The following is a 26,116-nucleotide window of genomic DNA, read 5'->3' as shown; positions in this document are numbered from 1 at the left end:
ATGAAGGGGTTAAAGAGCTGTGCCAGGTTTATTGTGGGTAGTGGGGGTGGGTGAAGGGGTATTTGGCCCTTGTTGTTTGTTTAGGGCTTGCGGGGGGGTTACGGGTGCACTTAACCCCTTCACGACCGTAGCGGTTAATACCGCTACGGTCATGAAGGGGTAAAGGCCTCCCGCTACCCACCCGCAAGCCCTAAACAACCACCGTTGGGGCTAATACCCCCTTCACCCACCCCCACTACCCACAATAATAAAAAATACACACACCAGCCCCACACTAACTAAATAAATATATATATATATATAAATATAAATATATATATATATATATATATAAATATAAATATATATATATATATATATATATATATATGACCCCAACAACACCTATACCCCCCTAACATACAGTATAGTCATGGGCAACATTACTATTATCCACAAATGGATAATAGTGCAGTTGTCCATTTACAATACATACACAACAATAAAGACATTAAATACATATAGCACTCACCCATGTGCGGCTGCCACGATGAAGGCCATCCACATCTTCATCATGCCCATGCCCCATCCGCTTCTGCAAAACAGACACAAGAATTAAAACATCCAATGTAATGTCCCCTAACCCCTTAATCACCATAGCGGTTATTAACCGCTACAGTCATTAAGGGGTTAACCCACCATCACCCACATACCCTCCCCCACTAACCCCCCCAAGCACCCTCACCCACTACCCACAGGGGAGTCCTACCAAATACCCTTGGGGCCAATACACCCTCCCCCAGCACATACAGTACAATAATGTGCCAAATAACTATTATCCACATAGGAATAATACATTATTTGACCATTATTAAACACATTAAATACCGTAATAAAGTAAAGAAAATTCTACTAACCTCATCAATAAGAAGGCTCCGTCGCCAGCATCATCCTTGGGGTCCGTTGCCAAAATAATAAATAGCCAATACATCTCAATTACATTAACATACCAATGAACCCCTTAAACACCTTTTTGGGTACTAACCTCAAAGGTAATTAAGGGGTGAAGCCATCCTGCAATGGCAACACCACTTATGCATATCATCCTCAATGAATTAAAAACCAATTTCCTAACCAAATCTCATTTAATCATTCAATCTGAAGGCTCAAATGCCACTTAAAACATTGCATTTACAATGTATACATGTAGCATAACATGTAAACTACATGTACACGCTGCAAATCAATGTTAACAATACAGTAATCCAACTCAAATAGCCTGACATCACAGGAAGTATATTATGTCATCAAATAAAGTCACCATCAATGAATTAACAGACATGAATTACATCCCTAAACAATTAAAATACCATCCATACCAATTACACAATTAACTATAGCTATCGTAACAGAGAACAAGTTCAAAACATACAAAAAAGGACACGAACAATTACAATATACTATAGCAAGGCTCTCCATAACCTACAGTACTGTACAGCATAAAGCCCAAAACTTACATCTCTCTAATAATAAAATACATTTAACACACATCTATGCATAGCAGCATAGCCACAATCATTTACAATACAGAAAAGAAAGCTTTAACAACACTATCATTTCTTACCCTGTATGTATATATCTCTCTAGACATACATACATACATATATACAGTGGCAAGAAATGATATGCATAAAAAAAAATGAAGACATGAAAAAGCAAAAAAAAACACATTAACATTAAATACATTTCTTTATTTAACTTACCATTACTTGCCCCCACCGACTCCCGTTGATCATCTTACTCACGAACCAATCCACGAACAGGAACCCATAAAATAAAAAACCATAAAATAATAAACATTAAAATAATAAAACAGGACAATCCAGGGGTCTTCTAGTTGTAATCCATCTTCATCTGTATTCTTCTACCTTCTTCCGGGGTCTTCTTGCCGTCCGGTGCCACGCCCTGGTCTTCTTTCTTCAGAGGAGGTCCTTCCTCCTCGGCGTCTGGCTTCAAAATGAGACGACATAGGCTTTTAAAGGCCTATGACGTCACATTTTCGTCATATGGTTCCCACGGCCCTGATTGGGCCGTGAAAACCATGTGTTTTGGCCGATGTAAAAAAAATGATGACGTCACTTAAAGGCAATGACAGCACAGCCAATCAGAATGGCTTTGCTGCAATTGCCTTTAAGATGACGTCATGAAAAGACACATGGCCGGACTCACATGGTACGGCAGACAATCAGAGCGTGGGAAGTCTATCCCTACTCTGATTGGTTCAAGTACCCTGTGACAGAGGCTTGGGGGAGAAAGGATGTGACGTCATTGCAAGCCTCTGTCACATGGTACTTGAACCAATCAGAGTAGGGATAGACTTCCCACGCTCTGATTGGCTGCCGTACCATGTGAGTCCGGCCATGTGTCTTTTCATGACGTCATCTTAAAGGCAATTGCAGCAAAGCCATTCTGATTGGCTGTGCTGTCATTGCCTTTAAGTGACGTCATCATTTTTTTTACATCGGCCAAAACACATGGTTTTCACGGCCCAATCAGGGCCGTGGGAACCATATGACGAAAATGTGACGTCATAGGCCTTTAAAAGCCTATGTCGTCTCATTTTGAAGCCAGACGCCGAGGAGGAAGGACCTCCTCTGAAGAAAGAAGACCAGGGCGTGGCACCGGACGGCAAGAAGACCCCGGAAGAAGGTAGAAGAATACAGATGAAGATGGATTACAACTAGAAGACCCCTGTATTGTCCTGTTTTATTATTTTAATGTTTATTATTTTATGGTTTTTTATTTTATGGGTTCCTGTTCGTGGATTGGTTCGTGAGTAAGCTGATCAACGGGAGTCGGTGGGGGCAAGTAATGGTAAGTTAAATAAAGAAATGTATTTAATGTTAATGTGTTTTTTTTTTGCTTTTTCATGTCTTCATTTTTTTTTATGCATATCATTTCTTGCCACTGTATGTATGTATGTATGTATGTCTAGAGAGATATATACATACAGGGTAAGAAATGATAGTGTTGTTAAAGCTTTCTTTTCTGTATTGTAAATGATTGTGGCTATGCTGCTATGCATAGATGTGTGTTAAATGTATTTTATTATTAGAGAGATGTAAGTTTTGGGCTTTATGCTGTACTGTAGGTTATGGAGAGCCTTGCTATAGTATATTGTAATTGTTCGTGTCCTTTTTTGTATGTTTTGAACTTGTTCTCTGTTACGATAGCTATAGTTAATTGTGTAATTGGTATGGATGGTATTTTAATTGTTTAGGGATGTAATTCATGTCTGTTAATTCATTGATGGTGACTTTATTTGATGACATAATATACTTCCTGTGATGTCAGGCTATTTGAGTTGGATTACTGTATTGTTAACATTGATTTGCAGCGTGTACATGTAGTTTACATGTTATGCTACATGTATACACTGTAAATGCAATGTTTTAAGTGGCATTTGAGCCTTCAGATTGAATGATTAAATGAGATTTGGTTAGGAAATTGGTTTTTAATTCATTGAGGATGTTATGCATAAGTGGTGTTGCCATTGCAGGATGGCTTCACCCCTTAATTACCTTTGAGGTTAGTACCCAAAAAGGTGATTAAGGGGTTCATTGGTATGTTAATGTAATTGAGATGTATTGGCTATTTATTATTTTGGCAACGGTCCCCAAGGATGATGCTGGCGACGGAGCCTTCTTATTGATGAGGTTAGTAGAATTTTCTTTACTTTATTACGGTATTTAATGTGTTTAATAATGGCCAAATAATGTATTATTCCTATGTGGATAATAGTTATTTGGCACATTATTGTACTGTATGTGCTGGGGGAGGGTGTATTGGCCCCAAGGGTATTTGGTAGGACTCCCCTGTGGGTAGTGGGTGAGGGTGCTTGGGGGGGTTAGTGGGGGAGGGTATGTGGGTGATGGTGGGTTAACCCCTTAATGACTGTAGCGGTTAATAACCGCTATGGTGATTAAGGGGTTAGGGGACATTACATTGGATGTTTTAATTCTTGTGTCTGTTTTACAGAAGCGGATGGGGCATGGGCATGATGAAGATGAGGATGGCCTTCATCGTGGCAGCCGCACATGGGTGAGTGCTATATGTATTTAATGTCTTTATTGTTGTGTATGTATTGTAAATGGACAACTGCACTATTATCCATTTGTGGATAATAGTAATGTTGGCCATTACTGTATTGTATGTTGTGTATTTCTGCTATGTTTATTGGGGGCATTTGTCCCCAATAAACATGCTATTATGCGTTAACCCCTTCATTACCTTAGCGGCTATCCGCTATGGTAATGAAGCAGCATTAATGTATTTTAATAATATTGTGCGCGAGCAGGGGGCCCCCTGAGCTGAACCGCATTTATTTGTGGCTCAGAGACCCCCTGCTTCCCGAGTTACAGGCCCCGGTTTGGGGCATCGGTTACAGTGTGGACGCCATGTTTATTGCGGGCACGTAGCGTATGGGACGCTATAAACATGGCGGCTACACTGCCCATCCGATCACACATACCGGGGCCTGTAACTCGGGAAGCAGGGGGTCCCTGGTCCACAAAGTGATGCGGTTCAGCTCGGGGGACCCCCTGCTAACTGTACAGTATTATTAAATAAATATTCATGCTGCTTCGCTACCGTAGCAGATACCCTGTAAGGTAAGGAACGAGTCTTTATTGATATGTGTGTTTTACTCATAGTGTAGATGTGCAGAGGGTCTCCGGAGCAGAAACGGTTTTGTTTTAGGTCCGGGGACCCCCTGCTTCCCGAGATACAGGCCGCGGTCACGTGATCGGGACCTTTAAATGCAGAGGGATACCGGCACCTCATAAAGGGGCCTGTATCTCGGGGAGCAGGGGGTCCCCCGACCTGAAACCAATGCGGTTCAGCTCCGGAGACCCCCTGCACATGTACACTATGAATAAAAGTTGTTTGCATTTTTTCGCCGCTTACTGCATGAGGCCCTAAGAGTCCAATCCGCGGATTCAGCAATCTGGATGCGTATTGCAGAATCCATGGAGGGATTGTTAACATCCACCACCGGATTGTAATGCAATGGCAGTTTGGGATTAATCGCCGAGGATTGAAACTGTATAATCCGTCTGCAAATTTTAAACTGCGGAACGGATTTTGAATGGCGAATTCGGAAAACAGATTTGGACTGGTTCGCTCAGCTCTACTCAAAAAGGACTTGTAATGTGAATTTAGTCATTAAAGTGTGATGATGTGCCTATTTGTCACAAGTCTGTGGCAAAAGGGGTGCCGTCTGTGCCATTATATTTTTGATGTGATATTACAAAAGATGTGCAGTGCTAATTACAGAAAAATTAGATGACACTATGCAGTACGTAGATTCAGACAGTTTTTAAATAAAAACAGATAAAACAGAAAAAACATATAATATCCACGTGTATCAAGTACACAACTCTAGGGGAATTTGTTTTATCGATTCAAACACCATACTTACTAAAGCCCAAGTATTTCATTTGGGACAAACAGACGCATGAACTGGCCTTTGTGGGTGTGTCTCATCTCCCATTTATCACTTTATGTTCCCTATGACACCTTTAAGTCTAGCTTCTCCGATAAAAAGGGTATTATTTTATTTCAATGTTATCTGGGAGTATAAAATATCCCATAACTTTCTCTCTGTAACTGCCAGATTAATGATACCTGCATCCTGGCATTAATCTGACGAATGCATAAACACCACCAGTGATCGTACTACTGGTACCCTTGAGAGGGAAACGATATTTGCAACCTAGATATCTTCTTACATTTGATATATGATATATAGGATATATCATACACAATAAAAGGTTTCAAAATGTGCACTCACATTTCAAGTAGAGTCCGAATAGCATTTAGAAGGCATAGAGGTCCTTCCGACTTCTCTTCTTAAATTGGGGTTAATCTATCGATTCCTCCTGCTGCGAGGACTGGTGTCCGGCGTCTCGTCGACAAGTGAACTCTCCGGTTGCCACGTGGAGTCGGGGGATGATGACATCACACCTCTGTCAACAATTTTGCTCCAACCAAACTTGCCTTGCTCACCCTGGGTGAGCTCCCTGTGAAAGACAAGACCACTAACCAAGTAGCAGCATTGGCATCAGACTTGCCCCATATACCATTGGACTATTGTGGACTGACATACATACATTACATTGTTCCATTGTTTTATATGGAATATTCCATTCTTTGTGCATTTATTTTCATTCATTTAAACACTGACTAACTTGTATCATTGTATCCTCATTTAGTTCTGGTAGCGCATTATTTTGATGTATTTTAAATGACCATGTAAACATTTGTTTCAGTGTTGAAAAGTGAGATGGAGTTTCATAATGCTGCTATGAAGAATGATGTGTATGCCATGACCAAGTTCAAGGAAGAGAAAGTTAATATTAATGCCAGAAATAATGTGAGTATATCCAGCATGGCCGATTCATGGTCAGGATTGTTTTGGAATTGTTTCAGGTCATTTTAATTATTTAAATATCTCTCTAAAGTATTGAGCACATTTATGTATTTGATGCAAACATACTGTAGAGTTCCAGGGATGCACATTGTAGAGAAAGCTTAGTTCATCATAATAGATACAATATCAGATGAAAGAATAAATATGTGCTAGAGTTGCTGACTGACTATAGCATAGGAATAGTATGCAGTGACATTGATATTGTTTTACTTGGTCTAAGCAGGAATATCTTGGAACTGTACCCATTATTTTAACATAGGTCATCACTTTTCTGCTTTTCTCACTTCACAGAAAGCATTCTTAAAGCCAAACTTAGCTTGCTGTGACCCTGAGCAAGTACTTAGTCTGTTTATGCCCTAAAACACCTCTGATAGTATGGCACATTTAGCCCCTTGATTGACATGTCTATTGGAATTAAGTGATGCTACACATTCTAGCTCCAAAACCTTGTGATCAATATGACACCACTCCCCTAAACTAAAGGCAAATCCTCTGTCAAAAGGGAGTTGCAAATGTAATCAGCAGAAAGACAGAAAAGTGCACGACGATCCACGAATGGAACAAAGTCCCCACGGCTGCTTATTCTTGTACTGTTCTTGCAACGGCACTGTTACAGTCGTTGTTACTGTGCAGGAGACAGACCCGCTAGGCAGAGGTGGAGAGTAGAGACCGACCCGTACCTGGGATCCGAATCCTGAAGTGTAGAATAGTGAGGTCCGGGTCCGAGGTCAGGGCAGGAGAAGGTAGGATGTTCGAGGTCACTATTCCGGGGTCAGGGCTGGAGAAGGCAGAGAAGAAGGGGTCAAAGTTCCGAGGTCTGGGCTGGAGAAAGCAGGTTGGTCGTGGTAACAAGCTGGGGTCGGCAACCAAAAGGAACAAGGCAGGCAGGATATGGCAATAGCAGGACTCTAGGGAAACAGAACCGTGCATAGGCAAGGAAGAGTGGGGAATGCAGCCTTAGGCCTCGGAAATAGAACAGGCGTGCGTCTGAGTGCGTGACGTCATGTATGCCTGTGCTTGCCTAGATCCGTGGCCTGCAGCGTTGCGCGATGGGGGGAATGGCACGGGCATGCCGAGGGGCGTGCCTGTGACATCACGTGAGCGGTTCGCCCTCATTGGCTGAAACACGCACGTGACCAGGCCATCACACGGCAAAGACAAACAAGTTTGTCTCGCCACGCATCGGCCACCCGGCTGCTCGCACGCACGCACGATAGACTCGCGCATTGGCTTTTATTGGTTTCTATTTGGTGCGAGTGACGTCGCTCGTGCCGTCGGATCCACCATGGATGCGGCCTTATAAAGGGAGCCGACAGATGCAGGCAATTTGATCTTCCTGCCTCGGCGGCCATGTTGGTAGAGACAGAGACAGAGCCATGTTGGGATGTCCTTATAGGCACAAGGGAACCTTAGTAGGTAAGCACTTGGTAAAATGACACAAATATCACTGTGATCTGTTACTACACCTCACTTTGACACAAATTTACTAAATGGGCTCATTCAAGTTAAGCGTAGCATGTGAAAATAATGGATGGATAACAAGTAGAGCAGAGGCACTTGATAGGATTTAAGGTGAAATAAATTTTAGCACCCTTTAGTAATTCTGGGCCTTTAGGACTATAAAAAATTATAGTGACATTATAGTGACAACTATTCTTTCCCACTGGATTGGTTGATTTGGTTTTTGGTGTTGTCGATGTTTGCAAACTCACAAACAAGGTTTCGTAGATAATGAGTAGTTTATTTCCTTAACAGCATAGAGGATGATCACACACACACACACACACACACACACACACACACACACACACACACACACACACACACACACACACCAGTCAGTGAGACTCTCTGCCATAGGAGTGTCCAAGCAGGCTTTTTTTTTTTTTATGGAAACAAAAAGAAAACAGCGCACAACGCCAAATAGTGAAGTAAGTAATAGAATGTATTACAATGTTAAAGGGGTAATAAATCTGCGTACATCAGATAAAAATAACATGTGCATTTAGTGCATTACACAGTGTGCCACGTGTTCCCTGAAGAAGTAGTTAGATCTACGAAACATGTTGGATGTATTAATGCCATAATTTTGCCTATATTCATCCTTTGGATTTGTATCACTATCAGCTTATATTGGCTGCCACCGTGCTAACTGAGCGGTCTCTGCGCCGGTAAGAGACAGTAAGGGACTCTCCTTCTTCCTCCCTATTGATTCCTCCTTTGCCACGAGAACTGTGACGTCACTCCGCTATACCACGTGACGGAGCGGCATCGTGGCACGCTGTGTAAGCCCCTGCAGTTGCGGAAGTGTTTGCAGAGCAATTCCAACAGCTCTGGACTGCCCTAAGATCATAGCAGCTGGGACAAGCAGCAAATCTACACAGGAGAGACGGGGGACTGTAGGGGAATTCCCCTGGAGGCAGTACAGTATATCGCCGGTTGAGGAGCGGTCCCACTAAGTGTCTGAATCTGCAGTATTACCAGGCTGCTTGAAAGAAATCCCCTTGTGAGCAGCGTCCTGCTGTGTGAGGAGTGCATGAAGGATCCCATGCCCCAGAACCATCATAGAGGCTCCTGCAGAGACAGCTGAGTGCCAGACCGTCCTGTTTTACAGCTACAGAGTGGTAACCAGTGTGTTATGCACTAAATGCACATGTTATTTTTATCTGATGTACGCAGATTTATTACCCCTTTAACATTGTAATACATTCTATTACTTACTTCACTATTTGGCGTTGTGCGCTGTTTTCTTTTTGTTTCCATTTCTTAGAGTGTGTCGGGTGCTGAGCCACCCCTAATGTTTATAGCAGCAGACGCCCTTATCAACCACACGGTTATGTTATAATTTAATTATTTAATCACTTATTCACTGTGGTATTGTGGTTTACTTTATTTATATATGGTTTAGTCACTGCACTGTATTCAATTATAAGGAGATAGATAGTAGCGCACAGTTTATTTCTGTTTTTCCACTTTTTTTTTTTTATACATTTTTGATTCCTTTGTTTCAAATAGGTTACTAGGCAGAATATAATAACTACTCCCTTATTCTAAGCCAATCATTTTAAAGATCATTAAAACCTGGTTAAAACTGGATTAAAAAAGCTCTCTATAGAAACCAGGTACTTCATACCAGGAATGTGGGCGTAAACTACAGACACAGTCTTAAAATCAACTATGAGCGAAACTCATTCATACCACACACACATTCTTACACACAAAATGGACATTAAACATATAACAGAACAGACAAAATGGAAACAGAACAGACAAAATGGAAACAGAACATCACCATCAATTCTTCTCCAGAGACACCCCCAGTCCATTTCCATAGTGTACTATCACAAAACAATTGATCTGCTCAAGTGAACACTATTTTGGTCAGTTTTCACATCACTGATACCAAGCTTTTAAAGCAGGATTACATGGATTGACTAGAATGGCACCCATAGATTTCCACAGAAGTTACTAAAAATAAATAAATACAGATGCAGTGGCCGTTTTTCGAACATATCACGGAGCCGTTTTCGTGTGCGCTGCTGTACTCACGCGGTTGATTTGTTTGAATTTCATTGATCCCGATTTCTTTGGGTGCAATTCTTTTTGTTTCCGTGGCAGAAATGAATGAATTGTAATGTGTACAGTACTGTGCTACTGTGCCAATTTGCAGGTGTTTAAAAACCAGAACATTAAAATGCCATTTTCTGCACTCGATAAAAACGAGTCAACACACGGTAATGACGCGCCATGACATGAGTATTCCGATGTATACAATGCGTGATATGTTCGAATAACGGCCGCTGCATCTGTATATATATATATATATATATAAAACTGAAAACACGTTTATGCTTGGGGAAATGCTGCATCATAATATACATTTACATTTAAATTCACGTTGGCGTTAGTTGCAACCATTTCAAATTGCAATTCAAGGAAGCCGTATGCTTTACTGTATTAAAACTCTATTACATGTTGCTAAGTGAGACAGCAAAGCAAAGAGTAAACTACTATGTATAATTGTTTTTGCTTGTATTGTGATGATATACACAAATAACCATGTGTGTTTTTTGCTTAGCTCAATCGCACAGCACTTCATTTTGCTGTGGCAGGAAACCATGTTGAAGCACTGGCATTTCTTCTTAGTCATAAAGCCCGAGTAGATGTCGCTGATAAGGTAAGCAAATATTTTTTCTTCCTACAATGAACGCTGGTTTGCTTCGTGGGAAGAGCATGTTTTTTTTCACAGGTAGAGCGTGTTCCCAGTGTAATAATTAAGTTGGACCCAGTGGCCAACCAAACTTCATTATTAATGATCTTCCGTAAAAATAACAAACATGATGGTTGGAGACTGTTTCCAACTGTTTTCTACAACTGAAAATGACACACACTTTGGGGGCGATTCGCAAAGCGGTGATAAAATCAGTGCATTTGCGTCCGACTATGCATAGATTTATCGCGCACTATAGCATGAGGCCAAAAATGGTATTCACTAAGAATGAACGCCATTTTTTTTAAGGCCGATAAAAAATTGCACTAGCGTCCGACCTGTTTTTTGCATCAGTGTTATCGCTCTATAAATACTAATCAAACTCTGGAGTGGAGCTTGCGCCCTGTCATCGCAAGAAGAAAGAAGACCCCCAATTGGATTACAATTAACAGATGAAGAAAAGAAAGAAGAAAATAACTTACTGTATCTGAGGACCTGGCTTCTTTGTTTGAGAGCTTCCTGAGACCCCGGGAACGAGAGGGTGAAGACATCTAAAAGGTAAGAAAAACCATTGAATATATGTTATTTTAATTTTGCAGGTTTTTTCATTGTATTTTTTTTATTTGTATTTTTTTCATTGCCAAAGTATTTATGTATGCCCCTTTAGGGCTATACAGTATATACATACAGTGACAAGCAATGGATTTTTTTGGCAAATGCTTGCTTTTATTTCTTTTAAATGTATTTTAGTTGTTTGCTTTTAATTATTTCTGCTATTTACAGTGTTTTGTGTTTTGATTTTTAATTATGGGAGTTTTTGTTGTGTTTTAAATGGTTTATTTCTGTTCTTTTTGGGTGTTTGCTTTTTAATAGTTGTTTATTTTTGGTCTTTAGCTTTTTAATAATGGTGTTTATTTGGAGTTTTCTTTTATTTATTTATGGTTTTTTTTGGTGTTTTGATTTTTAATTCTGGTGCTTATTTGGTATTTGCTTTATTGATTTCTGGTATTTTTTTATGTTTACTTTTTTATTGTTGTTTATTTGGTGAATGTTTTGATTTAATTTGATATTTTTGTGGTTGTTTATTTTTTTGGTTGACCATTGGCTGTGATAGTGGTAAATCATGCCCATATTATATGGGCATGATGTACCACTTTGCCAATCGATTGGTTTATTGGCATTTGAAATGTGTTCATTTTTCTATGTAACGTGTTTTATTTTGGGCCTGTTTTTTTTAGCTCCCCCAATTTATTGCTATAGTGACAAAGCATGCCCATATAATATGGGCATGCTTTAACATTGTGCCAATCAATGGGTAGGGGGGGGTGGTGTCCCTGGGCAGGGTGATTAAGCCTCCCAGGTGAGTAGCGGGAGAGGGTGGGTTAACCCTTTAATTACAATAGCGGTTACTAATGGCTATGGTGATTAAGGAGTTAGGGGCCATTAGTTTGTATTTATTTATTGTACTGTTGCTGTTTCTGCCCATGGAGGACAAGGACGGTGATGAGGATGAGGACAGCCTTCATCATGGCAGGGGTAAGTGCAAGTTTTAAGTGCTAGTTTTATTTACTTTTTGCTGCTTGTTTATGTTTTATTTTAAATGAGCAAATGTACTATTACCCATATATGGATAATAGTAAATTTGCCCATTACAGTAGTTTATGAATTGTGGGGAGGGTGGTGTATTTATATCAATGTATTGCACTTTTTTTCTGGCACAGAATTTGTACCACAGACCAGCAGGGACCACCCGGAGATTCCCAGACACCCGCGGGGACCACTCGAGGACCCTCGGACACCTGTGGATGCCACTGGACACCCCTGGTGCCCCCGGACACCCGCGGGCACCGCCCAGAGATCCCTTGACACCCGCGGGGACCACATGAGGACCCCCAGACACCCATGGGACCCCTGGACTCCCACAGGGACCACCCAAGGGCCCCCGGACACCACCCAGAGACCCCCGTCGGCCTCAGGATTGATACCAGCACTGAAAAATTAAAAAAATACATGCTTTTATGCATCTATCAATCTTTTTTGCGCCAGCCTTTAGCTGGTGCAAAAATATTGCAAGCTTTTAGACAACGATAAACTTATCACAGCTTTGTGAATAGCTGTTACTGGCAAAAAATAGCACATTTGACTTTTTTGGCCTATTTAAAAGTTCTCTTTTATCTTTTTGGCCCAAGTTTTCCATCCTTTGTCATTTCCTTGCAGCCATCTTGTGTCTTATCCTCTCCCGTAAGGTCTCAACCACCTATTTCCATCATTAGGGTCAGGTTTTAATCCCCTAAATTTCAATGTCTTTTAAACTATGATTCCTTTAGTCAAAGGAGAACGCATTTATTTCTATCAAAGCATAACTGTGGCACCGTTCACCCCTGGGATATCCATTTGAGGTCAGCCATGGTAGCCAAACTTTAAGGCATTTAGCGCAAGTGTCATTAACTAAACTGGTTAGTTTTTCCATCTGGCAGACAAACCAAAATATATTTCGAATTGTAGTAATAGATGGAATTTCATTTTGCTTCCATAATGCTGCGATCTCGCATCTTGCTGCTGTTGCAAAATGAGCAACTCATTTCTTTTCGACCCTGGCTAATCGCTGAGCTGGTCTGTTTAAAAGGAAGAGCCACGGGTCCATGGGAATGGTGAGGTCCAAGGTCCTCTGTAGCCAATGTCTAATCTGCTCCCACAGGAGGGGCACAACCTGAGGGCAAGACCACAACAAATGTAGCAGATCAGCTCTTTCTCCACATTGTTTAGGGCACAGTGGTGAGTAACCCGGAATACATTTTGATAATTTTAGTGGGGTGAGGTCATTAACACCTTATATGCGTTCTCCATTAATGTCATGCAAATCGAACTCTAAGCCACCGCCAAAAAAATCCATCCCATTCTTCCTCATCTAATACCTCTCCCAAATCTGACTCCCATTGGGACATATACTGGAGCTTTCGGGAGTACTCCGAGACCGAACAGGTCACTTCTATTACTTTTCTTTTTTTTCTTAAAGACAATTAATACATTTATGCTATGGGATAAAAAGCAGAGGCGTTTTTCTTAAAGAGGCCAGTTAAATCATACAGTATATAAAACTGCTGTGACTAGTGATGTACCAGGTACCCAGAAATTACCCGGTACCCGGCATAATCATCCATATTTTCAGTAGTCAGAAATTACCCGGTACCCGGCATACTCAGCCATATTTTCAGTAGTCAGAAATTACCCAGACTCAGCGCTGGGACCTGGTACTGGGTCCCTCATGAGCAAAATAGGGATAACGATAAAAAAAAAATGAAATTGAACTTAATATTTTACTCAATCACCCCCCTCCTCTTCTTCCTCTCATGTCTTCTTCTCTTCCTCTCTTCCCCCTCCTTCTCCTCTTACTCTCCCCACCTTTCTTCTCCTCTGCCTCTTTCCACCCTCCTTCACCTCTTTGTCTCTCACCCTTCCTTCTCTTCCTCTCTCACTCCCCTCCTCCCTCTCTCATCCCCTTCTTCTCCTTTTCCTCCCTCACCCACCTCCTTCTCTTCCTCTTTCACCACCCTCCTTCTCTTCTTCCTCTCACCCCCTCCTCCCTCACCCCCTCCTCCAACTTTATCACCCTCTCCTCCTCCTTCTCTCATCTTCGGTGGTCTTAGATGGAGACAGCAGGAGCAGAGCAGGGCAGCAGATGAGGAAGACGGTGGGCGGAGGGGAGAGAAGAGGATAGAAAACAGCAGGAACAGAGCAGTGCAGTAGAGGAGGAGGATATCAGGTGGTGAGAAAAGAGGACAGTGGGATCAGAGCAGGACAGCCGGGGAGGAGCTACACTGTAGCAACGGTAGACACCGCAATTCAGTGAAGACTTCCAGGTCGGACCACTGGGGCACGTTCCTCCCCGGCTGTACTCCTCTGCTGCCCTGCTCCTCTCCCGCGATCCTCCGTCCTCTTCTCCCACCGCCACCTGCCATCATTTTCCTCTGCTGCTTGCCGTCCTCGTTCTCTCCCACCACCGTCTTGAACTTACTGCCCTCTTCTGCCACCCCCCAAAATATGCCGCCTTAGGCAACCGTCTAAGTCACCTAGTGGTTCCACCGGCCCTGTTCCTACAGCATGAGCACATGAATTGTTGCTGTCAGTACGCACGTCCATCATTTGAACCAAATTGGTTCAAACTACCCGACCAGTTACCCGGATACCCGGCCGGGTAATTTTTCTGTGCTTCTCCGGGTACCCGGTACATCCCTAGCTGTGACTGAACTTTCCCATGATCTGGGCATTGGACACTGGGTGCATATTATAAGATTCAAATTATAACAGGAGCCATCCCGGCCTTTCCTTGTCTCCAATTCTACTTTCTCAGAGAATCCTATTTTTAATTTTTTTTTAACTTTCCAAATTGTATTTCAGGCAGAATGTCAAAAATCCTGTTCTGAAAGGGTAGAATTTGCTATGGTCAGTTTTCCCATCTCTCTGCAACTTTCCCTGTTGTGAGAACAGCTATCCTGCTATAGCCAGCAATGTTAATGGCCACTTTGCCAGGGTGCTAAGGTGATTCATTTTGGCCACTGCAGCTGTATATCATAATATGTAACGCTAGCACAACACAAAAAACCAGCTACAGTATACCTGTATGTAATTGTCACTTTCTATAGAATGGGTACTCCCAGAAAAAAGACATTTAAAATATAAAGAAAAGAGAGCCACTAAAAAACATGTGTGTCCAGATCCTGTTTATCTTCTTCTATGAAAATGAATTTCCGGGAAAATAGAGCACCACATAGACCAGGATCAGAAAAAATAAATTACCAGAGAGTGTGTCCAATAAAATGAAAATGCACCTTGATAAAGAGCTCCACGCTCGAAACGCGTTGGTGGGGGCCCCTGTTGCCCCATTGTGCAGCTGGTTGCTGTTGATTCATTACATTTTTCATTTTATGGGACACACTCTCTGGTAATTGATTTTTTACTGATCCTGGTCCATGTGGTGCTCTATTTTTCCGGAAATTCATTTTTGTACATGCGGTGGGAAAACGGAGGCACACCTGATTGGAGGATAATCATTGAAGAGGTATCACTCTATTTATGTACACCCCTTCATTCATGTTGTAGTTCCACTTCGATATATATCTGTCTGGACACAAGCGTGTAAGGATTCTTACTGCAGTGATCATGGAATCCTGGCCAGCTAGTCGAAGCATAGTGAACCAGAGGTGTTAATATTATTTGCAGGTCATGTATATTTGATACCCAAGGGTTTTATACTGGACACTTTTTTCATTAGTCCTAAAGGACTTTCTTTGCTCAATCAAGCTATTTGACCATATAGATAGAGCACCATACAGTTTTGTATATTCTCTTATCTTCTTCTATGACATAGTTCAACATGGCTGTTATTTTGCTTAAAGTAATAGAAGGCCCTTAGGCAATACACTGTGATGCCACTTCCCTGCTGCAAAGAAGATTTTACTCCAATTAATTTGAATGGGGCTAATCTCTTCCCCTGCACTGGGAAGCCGCTTCTCAGACTATTGAATAGGGCTTTATATGTGATATATATGCGTATGAGTGCCACATATTTATGAATGTTAATTTTCTGTGTCTTTCTCAAGAACATGCTGGAGAGATTGCTGGTCGTTTTAGTAGCACATTTGGTTGAAATTAGAACATTTGTAGGTTTCCGCACAGAGAATGTGGGGACTACAAACCCAGATCAAACACCACATGTTATTTCTATATTCTTTAACTTTAGGTCACTTTTAGTTCTTCTAACGCTGATTAACCTACGTTTCCTTCCAGCATGGTCTGACTGCACTCCACCTGGCTGCCTGGTCTGCTGATCTAAGAATCATGCAAATGTTAATTAAAGCAGGTGCAAGTCAGAATGTTACCAGTCAGGTATGTGTGCTTTCTTAAGCTATCCACCCGGTTTCATTAAGTTGCTGATTGTTATGTAGCATAGCAGTTTTATTTAATGAAAAGTAAAAAATGTCTACTTTAAAAAATAAATAAATAATAATTCACCCTAAAACTGCAGAATTTGCATATTGGACTTTTTTCATTGTTATATTTTCTTCATAATGTTAAATGACATGTTTAGTTGTGATGTACCCCCTGCTAAGTTGTATACGCCCGCTATATATCAACTTAAAGAGTGCGATTCTGTTTGACCCAAAGTAACCAGATAAAATACAAAAATGAATACCAAAATAAATATATTAAAAACGTGAGGTGCACTGTAAATAACAAAATGTTAATAGATATAAAATAGGGGATACTCATGTTCAATGCTTTGGGGCTCCTTCATCTTGATAAAACATTGAATAAATCTATGGGTGTTTTTACAGAGGGTGTCTGCCATTTTTGGTACTGATCCCAACTTAAATGCCAACCTAATTGTAGGAAATATGTGTGTAAAGCATAGGCTGTATTGGGAAAATATAAATAATAATCTGTATTTACAGTTTTAATGCGTGGTAATTTGATGTAGCAGCTGCAAAGGGAAGTGTTATATTTATATACGGTCCCTTTAAAGTACTATAGATGGGGCTGTAGAACATTATTTTGCTACTGTTTCAAATCTCTAATGAAGCCATACTTTGAACACGGAGACTGCTCGGGGCATAATAAAATAATAAAAGAATAATATTCTATAATGAATAAAATAGACTAGATTAGAAAGCAGCTATAGTGGGATGATTACTATGCAGATTTCATAGGTGAATATTTCACAATAGGTACTGTAAAATAAACATAAGGTCACCTGCACATGTGGTGTACAAGTTAATTTAAAGAGATGCAGTAAAGAAAAGATTGAATACATTCTCATAAAGTAAAATCTTACAATTGATACACAGAGCATTGTACAACATTAATTTTGGGTACTTCTAAACTAAATGCTATATATCACTTGTACATAAAGATGTGTGTGTGTGTGTGTGTGTGTGTGTGTGTGTGTGTGTGTGTGTGTGTGTGTGTGTGTGTGTGTGTGTGTGTATATATGCAGTGGGAGCACTGTATGTTAGGTGATAATGGTGAAAGGCAGGGTTGCAGACCTGTCTAGGACATGTGAATGTGCTCACAAGTGATATTCTTTATTGGATATATGTATGTATGTATGTATGTATGTATGTATGTATGTATGTATGTATGTATGTATGTATATATATATATATATATCCAATAAAGAAAATCACTTGTGAGCACATTCACATGTCTTAGACAGGTCGGCAACCCTGCCTTTCACCATTATCACCTAGCATACAGTGCTCCCACTGCAGCAAGGGTTTCTGGGAAATGATATGCAAATGAGAACACAATGTGTCACCTTTTGCCTGGAAAATCCATTCACATGGAGCTCACTTGGTGAGTAATATTACAAGTATCCAAATGCAGTTGTTAATGGGTGATTGTACTAGGGGGTGCAGATTATCACTGCTATTTTCCCACCCAAAGTACCTTTTAAGGAAAATGTATTTATTTTTTGGAAGTCTCCACCCCTTTCTCAGCATATATATTTGGTTAAATCTTTCCAAAATACAGTATAAAGAGCATTGTCACTATGTTTAATAAATATACCTCTTTTCTAAATCAGACATAGTACTACAACTTTTTAAGACATCTTCAACCACTGTCCAAATATGTTGCCATTTTTTAGGCCATTGACAATGATATTTTAACACAAGTGAGTGAGTGAAACTCAAGTCTGTTAAAAAATGATCTTGTAAATATAATGAAGCCATCATTTTTGCTTCTTCTTGTTTAACAAGTGTACTGTCAGTGACACAACATTCACTAGATAAAACATGTCACATTAAGAAATGCCTGTGTGGATACATACAGTATGTTATACATGTATGATATGTGAGGTGCTTCCAACCTGCAAGCAAAGCCTACAGGCCTTATTCAATACCCAGCAATACCGCTGCTTACCTCAATGTTTTAAAGCAGCAATACTACATTCCTCCTTTTTTTTCTTATTATTTGTATATGTAAAGCATGTGAGAATGTATAATTCTACATTGTTACCTAAGCCGGCAATCGTTTGGGGCTCCGGCTATAAATCTATAAAAATCCTGATTGTGTGCCTAACGGAATGGCCGCCTGCTAACTTTGTGCTGCAGTCTGTGAAATGCTGCAGCTAATATGTATCATTTAGTGTAACACATTATTGTTAGAGCTTCCAGAGTAATAGACAGTCTGCTGTTTGGAACACAGCAACAGATCTGTTTGTGATACTTTGTTGCCAAAGGGCGGAGCTCAAAAAGGTGTATGTCAGAGGCTGTTTCAAAAGAGGAAGCTGATATAGCTTTCTAAATGGTTGCTGCAGCAACCACAGGATGATCAGTACTTTAAAAAATCATTAAAATTGACATTAGTTGTTAAAAGAAATCCGGACAGTATTATCTAATAGTACAGAACTGATTTATTTAAAAATAAAAAATAAAAAAAATAGGTTTTTAGGCTTTTTGAAGTTTTTCTGCTTTCAGCACGGATTTATGTTGCATGCATAACCAGCTCAGTGTAGGTTTATTTAGTTATTCCTTTAGAGCTACTGTATCGGAAAAATACCATCTACCCACCTGTAGAATTGTTTTCTTCTTCTGCAAGTCTTTACCCTGGTGGGCAATCCACAAGAAATAACCAGTAAAGATCCTAACAGTAAAAGAGAGAGATGCTGGAATTCATGCCGGTTGTTAAATCATACAAGTGAAATCTTTGACTAAAGCAACATTTCTGCAAAAGTAAACATGCTTATTGGTCTTGTGAGCCCCATCAACAATGAAAGCAACAGAGGCAAGAGAGCAATATAGCTGGAAGATGCAGGGTGTACAGAGAATGCTAGGAGAGGAGCCTGACACGTTTCATGTGTTTGTGTTTTCCAGGATGGAATGAATGTCTTGCACTTTGCAGCGCAGAAAGATAAGAATGACATTGTGGACTATCTCCTCAAAGAGCTCCAGCTGAATGACTTAAACACGATAGATGCGGTACATTTCCTTCTTTAAATACAGGACGTTTATGAGATGTGTATATATATACGGATGTGAGTGGCCTTATTGTGTCCGGTGCTGCTGCCACCCGCGGAGGATTGACGCTGCGGGAGGGGGAGGGTCCCATTCGGAAGTCTGGCCCTCTCGCAGCGCGATCATGGCAGACCATGTCTCCAGCGTCGCAGACTTTTGCTTCTTCGACCGTAGCAATGGGAACAGTAAGTCCTGCTATATCTGTATGTGAAGGCAAAGAAAACATCCAATGATGAAAAATAGCAGAGCAGGAATGGGCCGAGGCACAAAAAGGTTAAAACAACTATTTAGTAATTAAATGGCATACGGACAGAAACAGCAGGCAATTATAGCTGCTATTGGTGTATGTGATAATATTCTCCTGATTCATCTATCAAGAAGTGCTGAATTATCAATAGCACAGATTTTGCCTCTACATTGGCTTTGCAGCACTGCCCTTTCAGGATACTCCTGTTTCACCTGTCTAGTATATCTGTATGTATGCAGCAGAAACGTTTGGGGAGCGCAGTAATTACTGTAGTGCCGACAAGTATTCTAAAACCAATCTGGGGCAATCACCAACAAGACCCAGGTACATACATCTTGTTGGTGATAGCCCCAGATTTTCCAAGGCAAGTTTTAGGCAAGTGTTAGAATACTCGTCGGCGCACCTGTACCATACAGTATATAAAAAACAGAATAATACACCATAGAGCAAATAACATTTTCACAGCGGATGATATAGCTGTGTGGTGTCAATGAGATGGGGACTCACATTTCTTCAGAATTTAACCAGCATTTTCCAAAACTTCGTTTGTTAAGATGGTAAGATGGCTATTTAACCTTTAGGTTTCTTGTGATGTGAAGTTCTACAGGTGCCCAGTATTGTAGTGATCTCAAATCAAAAGGAAACAACCATAGCATGAACTGTACCAAAACAATTGAAAAATACACTTACATAGTGTTAAAATCGCATAGGCATGTAGAACTATAGGTGCCCTGGATAGCTGTAGCTCGGCTCCTCTCCTCTGACACTTCCGGGTGTCGTCACCTCCATTTGTCGTCACTTCCGGTTTCGCGGGTCAGAGTAGGGACAGCAAATGATCCAGGTCTTTTAGGCAAACAGGCAAGCAATCTGGCAAGGCACTTATTTCTTTTGAATATCTGTATATATGAAAGCACTTCATACATTGTATTAGTATTATTTGCTATTTAATCATATTAAACGCAGACTAGATTGCATATACATGGTAACTGCAGATACCAAGATCACAGGGGCCTAAGGCCTCAATTATTCTCACTACGCGCTCCTGGAACAAATTAATGTAAACCAATGAAGGCGCACATAGTTCGCACGCGGCACGAGCGCTGCAGAGTGACCGCACAAGCGTTTTTGAAAAATACAATGGAATTTGTTTTTTTTTCGTGCGGCGAATGCGTCACATGAGCAGTTCAGCCAATGAGGGCGAATGAGGGCGAATCCGTGCATGTTTCGCACGCGTGCGTGACGTCACGCAGTCACGCAGTCACGCGCAAGCCTCAAGCATAATCGCGGCCTAATACTGTACAGTAAGCTACAATACTGCTGATTGCATGAAAACTGCCTTTCACGTCCTCTGTGGAGTTACAGCATGTCATGGTATAAGATAATACAATTTATAGAAGGACCCTTATATTAAACCAGTGTTTCTCAACCCTCTTTTTTCCACAGGGTAGCCCTATTGAGATAATCCAACTGCTGGGGTACCTTCTCATTTTATCAATTGTCACATGTATTTCAATTCCAACAAAACTGGGTAGAGACTGAAAATCCGAATCTAATCACCCCTGGCTTTGGTGCAAGCACTGCATGCCCAGAGATAACGGGTGAAAGCAGGTTACAGACCTGTCTCTGAGATGTGAATGTGCGCATAAGTGATACTTTTATTTGCTGTACAAGTACGATGGAGGGTTTTTGTCACTTTTTTACCCACAATAACTTATTTAATGTGATTAAAATTATATTATAATTAAATAATTATTTTCTGTTTCTGCCCAGTTTTATTGGAATTTAAATACATGTGACAGTTAATGAAATGATGGAGTACCCCAGAAATGTCATAATATCAATAATGGTGCCCGGTGGAAAAAAAACATTGGAAAACACTGATTTAGGGGCATTTAGAGAGGATCCTTAGCAGTGAGGCAGCGACAGTTGTCATGTGATGCAACCAGGAAGCAGCCATACTCCATAAGATGGCTGTTATTTGGTATTAAAAATGTTGTCTTTCTGGATTCAAATGCTTTACTGTTGTATAAACCACCAACGGGCTCTATGCACTAAAACGGGCTAAACTTTAGTATCTCAAACAGGAAAGAAAAAGAAATTAAGTGGAGGCGCAATGGAAAAAATGGAATCAACTTTATATTCACCTTCAAAGTGAGTGGCCAATAGTAATTAAAATATACATATATGGTGCACTGCTAATGCAAAAACATATATTAAATACATAGAGTAAACAATTGTTAAAAGTGATATGGCTAAATATCATATATGTGAACTGGTAAAAGTGTGTAAAGGTCAGGGTTGCCTGTGAGTAAGGTGGTAGCTTTAAATGCTGCTGGCTGTCAGCTCCTGCATGCTCCTTCCTCTCTGGGGTTAACGCCTGGACCGTCCTGCCACAGAGCTGGATCGGGCGCTCACACTGCTGGGACTCACTACCTCCGTGAGTAGGCGGGGGCCGCGGGTCACCTTGGTGTGCGCCATCAGATGGGCCTGTCTTGGGCGTCTTCCAATTTTCTCCTCCGGTTCACCTCCAGAGTCGCCTGGAGGAGCCAGCATTGAGTCAGTAGTGTGTGAAGTGAACACAGAGGAAGTCATAAGCTGTGGGCTGTGAGCTGTGAGCAGAAAATCTTGACATTTGCTGCAAAGTCAGCTGATCAGCCTGCTACCCTTCCAAGCTGCAATACGGCGACTCTGGAGGTGAACCGGAGGAGAAAATTGGAAGACGCCCAGGATGGTCCCATCTGATGGCGCACACCAAGGTGACCCACTGCCCCCGCTTACTCACGGAGGTAGTGAGTCCCAGCAGTGTGAGCGCCCGATCCAGCTCTGTGACAGGACGGTCCAGGCGTTAACCCCAGAGAGGAAGGAGCATGCAGGAGCTGACAGCCAGCAGCATTTAAAGCTACCACCTTACTCACAGGCAACCCTGACCTTTACACACTTTTACCAGTTCACATATATGATATTTAGAAATATCACTTTTAACAATTGTTTATGTATTTAATATATGTTTTTGCATTAGCAATGCACCATATATGTTTATTTTAATTACTATTGACCACTCACTTTGAAGGTGAATATAAAGTTGATTCCATTTTTCCATTGCGCCTCCACTTAATTTCTTTTTCTTTCCTGTTTGAGGTACATACAAGGAGTGGTATCCTCCTGTGTGGTCATGCAATAGTCAACAACCACAAGGATCCTTTATTCACCATACTGTGAGGATCAATCCATTTTTGGACTATAATCAATGGACATTAATACTGGTAATATAAACATTGCATTCAATTTGTGAGTAGAACTCAGCTGAGCTGTTTCAAGGGATTGCATCTAAGTATCAGTGGTTTGTTACTTTTATTTTCACATTTTGTGTTTAGCAATCAGTTCATTATTTTAGGTTACTATCCATAGTTGTTTTAATAGGTTAACCATTTACCAATCAGACACCACGGGGAAACTCCCCCCCCCCTCTCTCTCCATAGATCATACATCCCAGAACATATGGACACTCAATAGCTTGTGTACACATCAGCGCACCCCCTTTTGCACCTGTGAGTGTCACTCACTAGTGCAACCTTTTTTCCCCCTTAAACTTTAGTATGTCTTAACAACCATTCATTTGAATGGTAGTTAGGGCGTGTTAAACTGTAGCACCCAGGTTAGTGCATATGGGCAAAAGATTATTATATGGTGTCAGAAGTAGTGAAAGAGAAGGAGGGAGCAGTAAGCTTCAGAGGTACAAAGGCTGTTGTAAGTGATGGCTGTATTACATCCCTCCGTCCATCCTGCAGCTATCTGGCAACATTGCAAAGAACTGGAAAATGTTCATGCAGAGAGTTGAACTGTATTTGGTGGTTGTAGGAGCTGAGGAAAAACATGATACAATTAAATCATTAATATTTTTACACGTGTAACCTCCCCAGCCCGGCTCTGAGGGAGTTTACATAGATGTCTGTGTATTTGACCAGTCAGGGGGCTTTACCTTTGTCAGGAGTGCTGATTCGCACAGGTTGGGCGTATATTTAAATGTTAAAAATGGGTGCCAGGTACTTAGTAGTTATAAACACCAAAACCAAGTCCAAGGGGATCTGGTGCTCAGACACCTCAAAGAGCTCTGAGGAAAATGCCCCTAGGAATATCAGAAAGTCAAGAGCCTCCTTTCAAAGATATATATTACACATGAAGTAGATATCTTATGGGAAGAATACTGCCTAATGGGGTCTCAAATACTGTAGATCAACAAATTCCTCAAAATGCAGGTCTCCTCTAAGACAGAGGAACAAAGTAGAGATCTAGTCATAGATTGAGGAAAGGTCCATATGGGACCTGAAACTTTGTTTCTCCTCTGTTCTTGGCTGTCACATTAAATGAACAATTGCATTGTGAACTTGTGAGTAGAGCTCAACTTTGTACCTCTGTACTGGCATATGTCCTTCCTTTGGGGATGCTCACCACAGGGACAGGCTTTCAGTCTTTATTAGGTGCTGGAAAACTGTCCACATGCAAAGATTACGACTTGTCTGACTTGTCTTACATTTAACAGAATTATTTTAATAACACAGTATTGAAGCATGGGGTCTCTGGAGCTGAACCGCAATCATTTCAGCCTCGGGGACCCCCTGCATCCTGAGTTACAGGCCCTGGCATGGGGTGCTGGTATCTCTCAGCTTTGTTTAAATGCCCCCCTACTTCAATACCGTGTTATTAAAATAAAATAGGAATAAAAAACCTGCCCATAGCGGATTTTGTGATGGCAGCGCAACTAACCATAATGCTACAACTATATAATTATAACCATATGCCTGCTGTATTGCACAGGTCTTCAGCACAGCTGGATAACATTCAAAGAGTAATCTCTCTCCACACATTTTCTTTGCAGCCACAGATTATTTAGTCCCTGATTAGAGACTTTGTTGATTCACCAGAAGCAGTGACATATTGTTCTATAGTTTCATCTACAGTTTGCATGCAAGTGTGTCTCTCAAACGTCTCATTCCTGTTTGGCATTCAATATTCCTCGAATATGGTCTGTACTGTATCTCACTTTTCAAACTTAAACGTACTGCAAATGCCCAGTGCTTCCTTCCCATAACAAGTGTAGCCCCTTGTAGGAGTTACTAAATGGGTTAAAGAAGGGTACGCAAACTTTTTAAGTGTCCCTAGAGTATGGAAGAAGATAAGTACAGGCTCCCAAACGGGAGACCTGTGTCCCCTAGGAGTTGCCCAATCTATATCTCTGGGACTATTCTGATAGAGAAGCAAAGTTCTAACTTTCCAAAGTTAGTTTTGCATAAACTATGTCTACTTCTGTTAATGTACGGTATGCATCACAAATTATGCTGCCAATACAGTAGCTTTCCTGGAACACTTCATAGGGGCTAACCCTTCTGAAATAATCTGTGACAGCCCATTTTCACCTATTAACAGCAGGAAAAAAACAACATTATAAAATATAACGGGTTCATACCACATTGCCACTAACTGCATAACTTTTAAATAAGTCAGCAGAACTACCTGAAAAACAAAGCATTACAAGCCACTTTGACACATAATGAATGAATATAGTAATTGATATATACTGTAGTAATCAGGAAATGTATTGTTCTGCAACAGTCTTTAGCTTGGTGGTCTCCCTAAAGCTGCTAATTCTGGGTTTAAAGCTGGCATCATTTCTGGAACTCCTTCCTTTTGTAGAAAAACTATTTTGATGTAAATTCAGGACTGCCTGAGCTTATTCCTAATGATCTGCAGCTGCTGACAGGTCATCTACAACACAATTCATTACATGTTGTGTTTGGACTAAAGCATGAAAGAAATCCTCCCTGCTTGTAAACATAAAAGAGAATGTATTACTTTATTTATTTAGTTAGTTATTAGGCATTAGATGTGGTGCTCATACAAAGCGCCTTCAATATTGATTCTATAAAGGTGTGCCCACGAGTTTTGTTGTCAGAGCTCCAGGCTAAACTAGAATACTATGTATGGTTTATGCATTCAGGCTGTTGTACAATGTGAAACAATAGCCAGTAGAGCACACATGGTGAGAGAAACCTGTGAAGGTATCGGTCAATCCTCGCTCATTGGAAAGAATCGCGTGCATGATTCCATATACGGCACTTCAGTGGGTTCTAAGGCTTCCTTCAGGGTAGAAGCGAGCACGCTGGCGCTCGAGCACAGTG

General features: G+C 41.0%; 1 protein-coding gene across 1 annotated transcript in view; it reads left to right on the top strand.

The window, feature by feature from the left end:
• ANKDD1B (ankyrin repeat and death domain containing 1B) overlaps window positions 1-26,116 on the top strand; it is a 70,906-nt gene that overhangs the window by 3,324 nt on the left and 41,466 nt on the right. Inside the window, exons 2-5 of the mRNA XM_075591379.1 lie at window positions 6,309-6,412; window positions 10,548-10,646; window positions 16,467-16,565; window positions 19,553-19,657. Of these exons, the coding sequence (XP_075447494.1) occupies window positions 6,309-6,412; window positions 10,548-10,646; window positions 16,467-16,565; window positions 19,553-19,657 (407 nt within the window). The remainder of the gene's footprint in view (window positions 1-6,308; window positions 6,413-10,547; window positions 10,647-16,466; window positions 16,566-19,552; window positions 19,658-26,116) is intronic.

The sequence above is a fragment of the Ascaphus truei genome, chromosome 1 (assembly GCF_040206685.1).
Source record: "Ascaphus truei isolate aAscTru1 chromosome 1, aAscTru1.hap1, whole genome shotgun sequence".
NCBI classification, from domain to species: domain Eukaryota; kingdom Metazoa; phylum Chordata; class Amphibia; order Anura; family Ascaphidae; genus Ascaphus; species Ascaphus truei.
The sequence above is the reverse complement of the archived record's forward strand: the minus strand, read 5'-3'. Positions and strand labels throughout refer to the sequence as shown.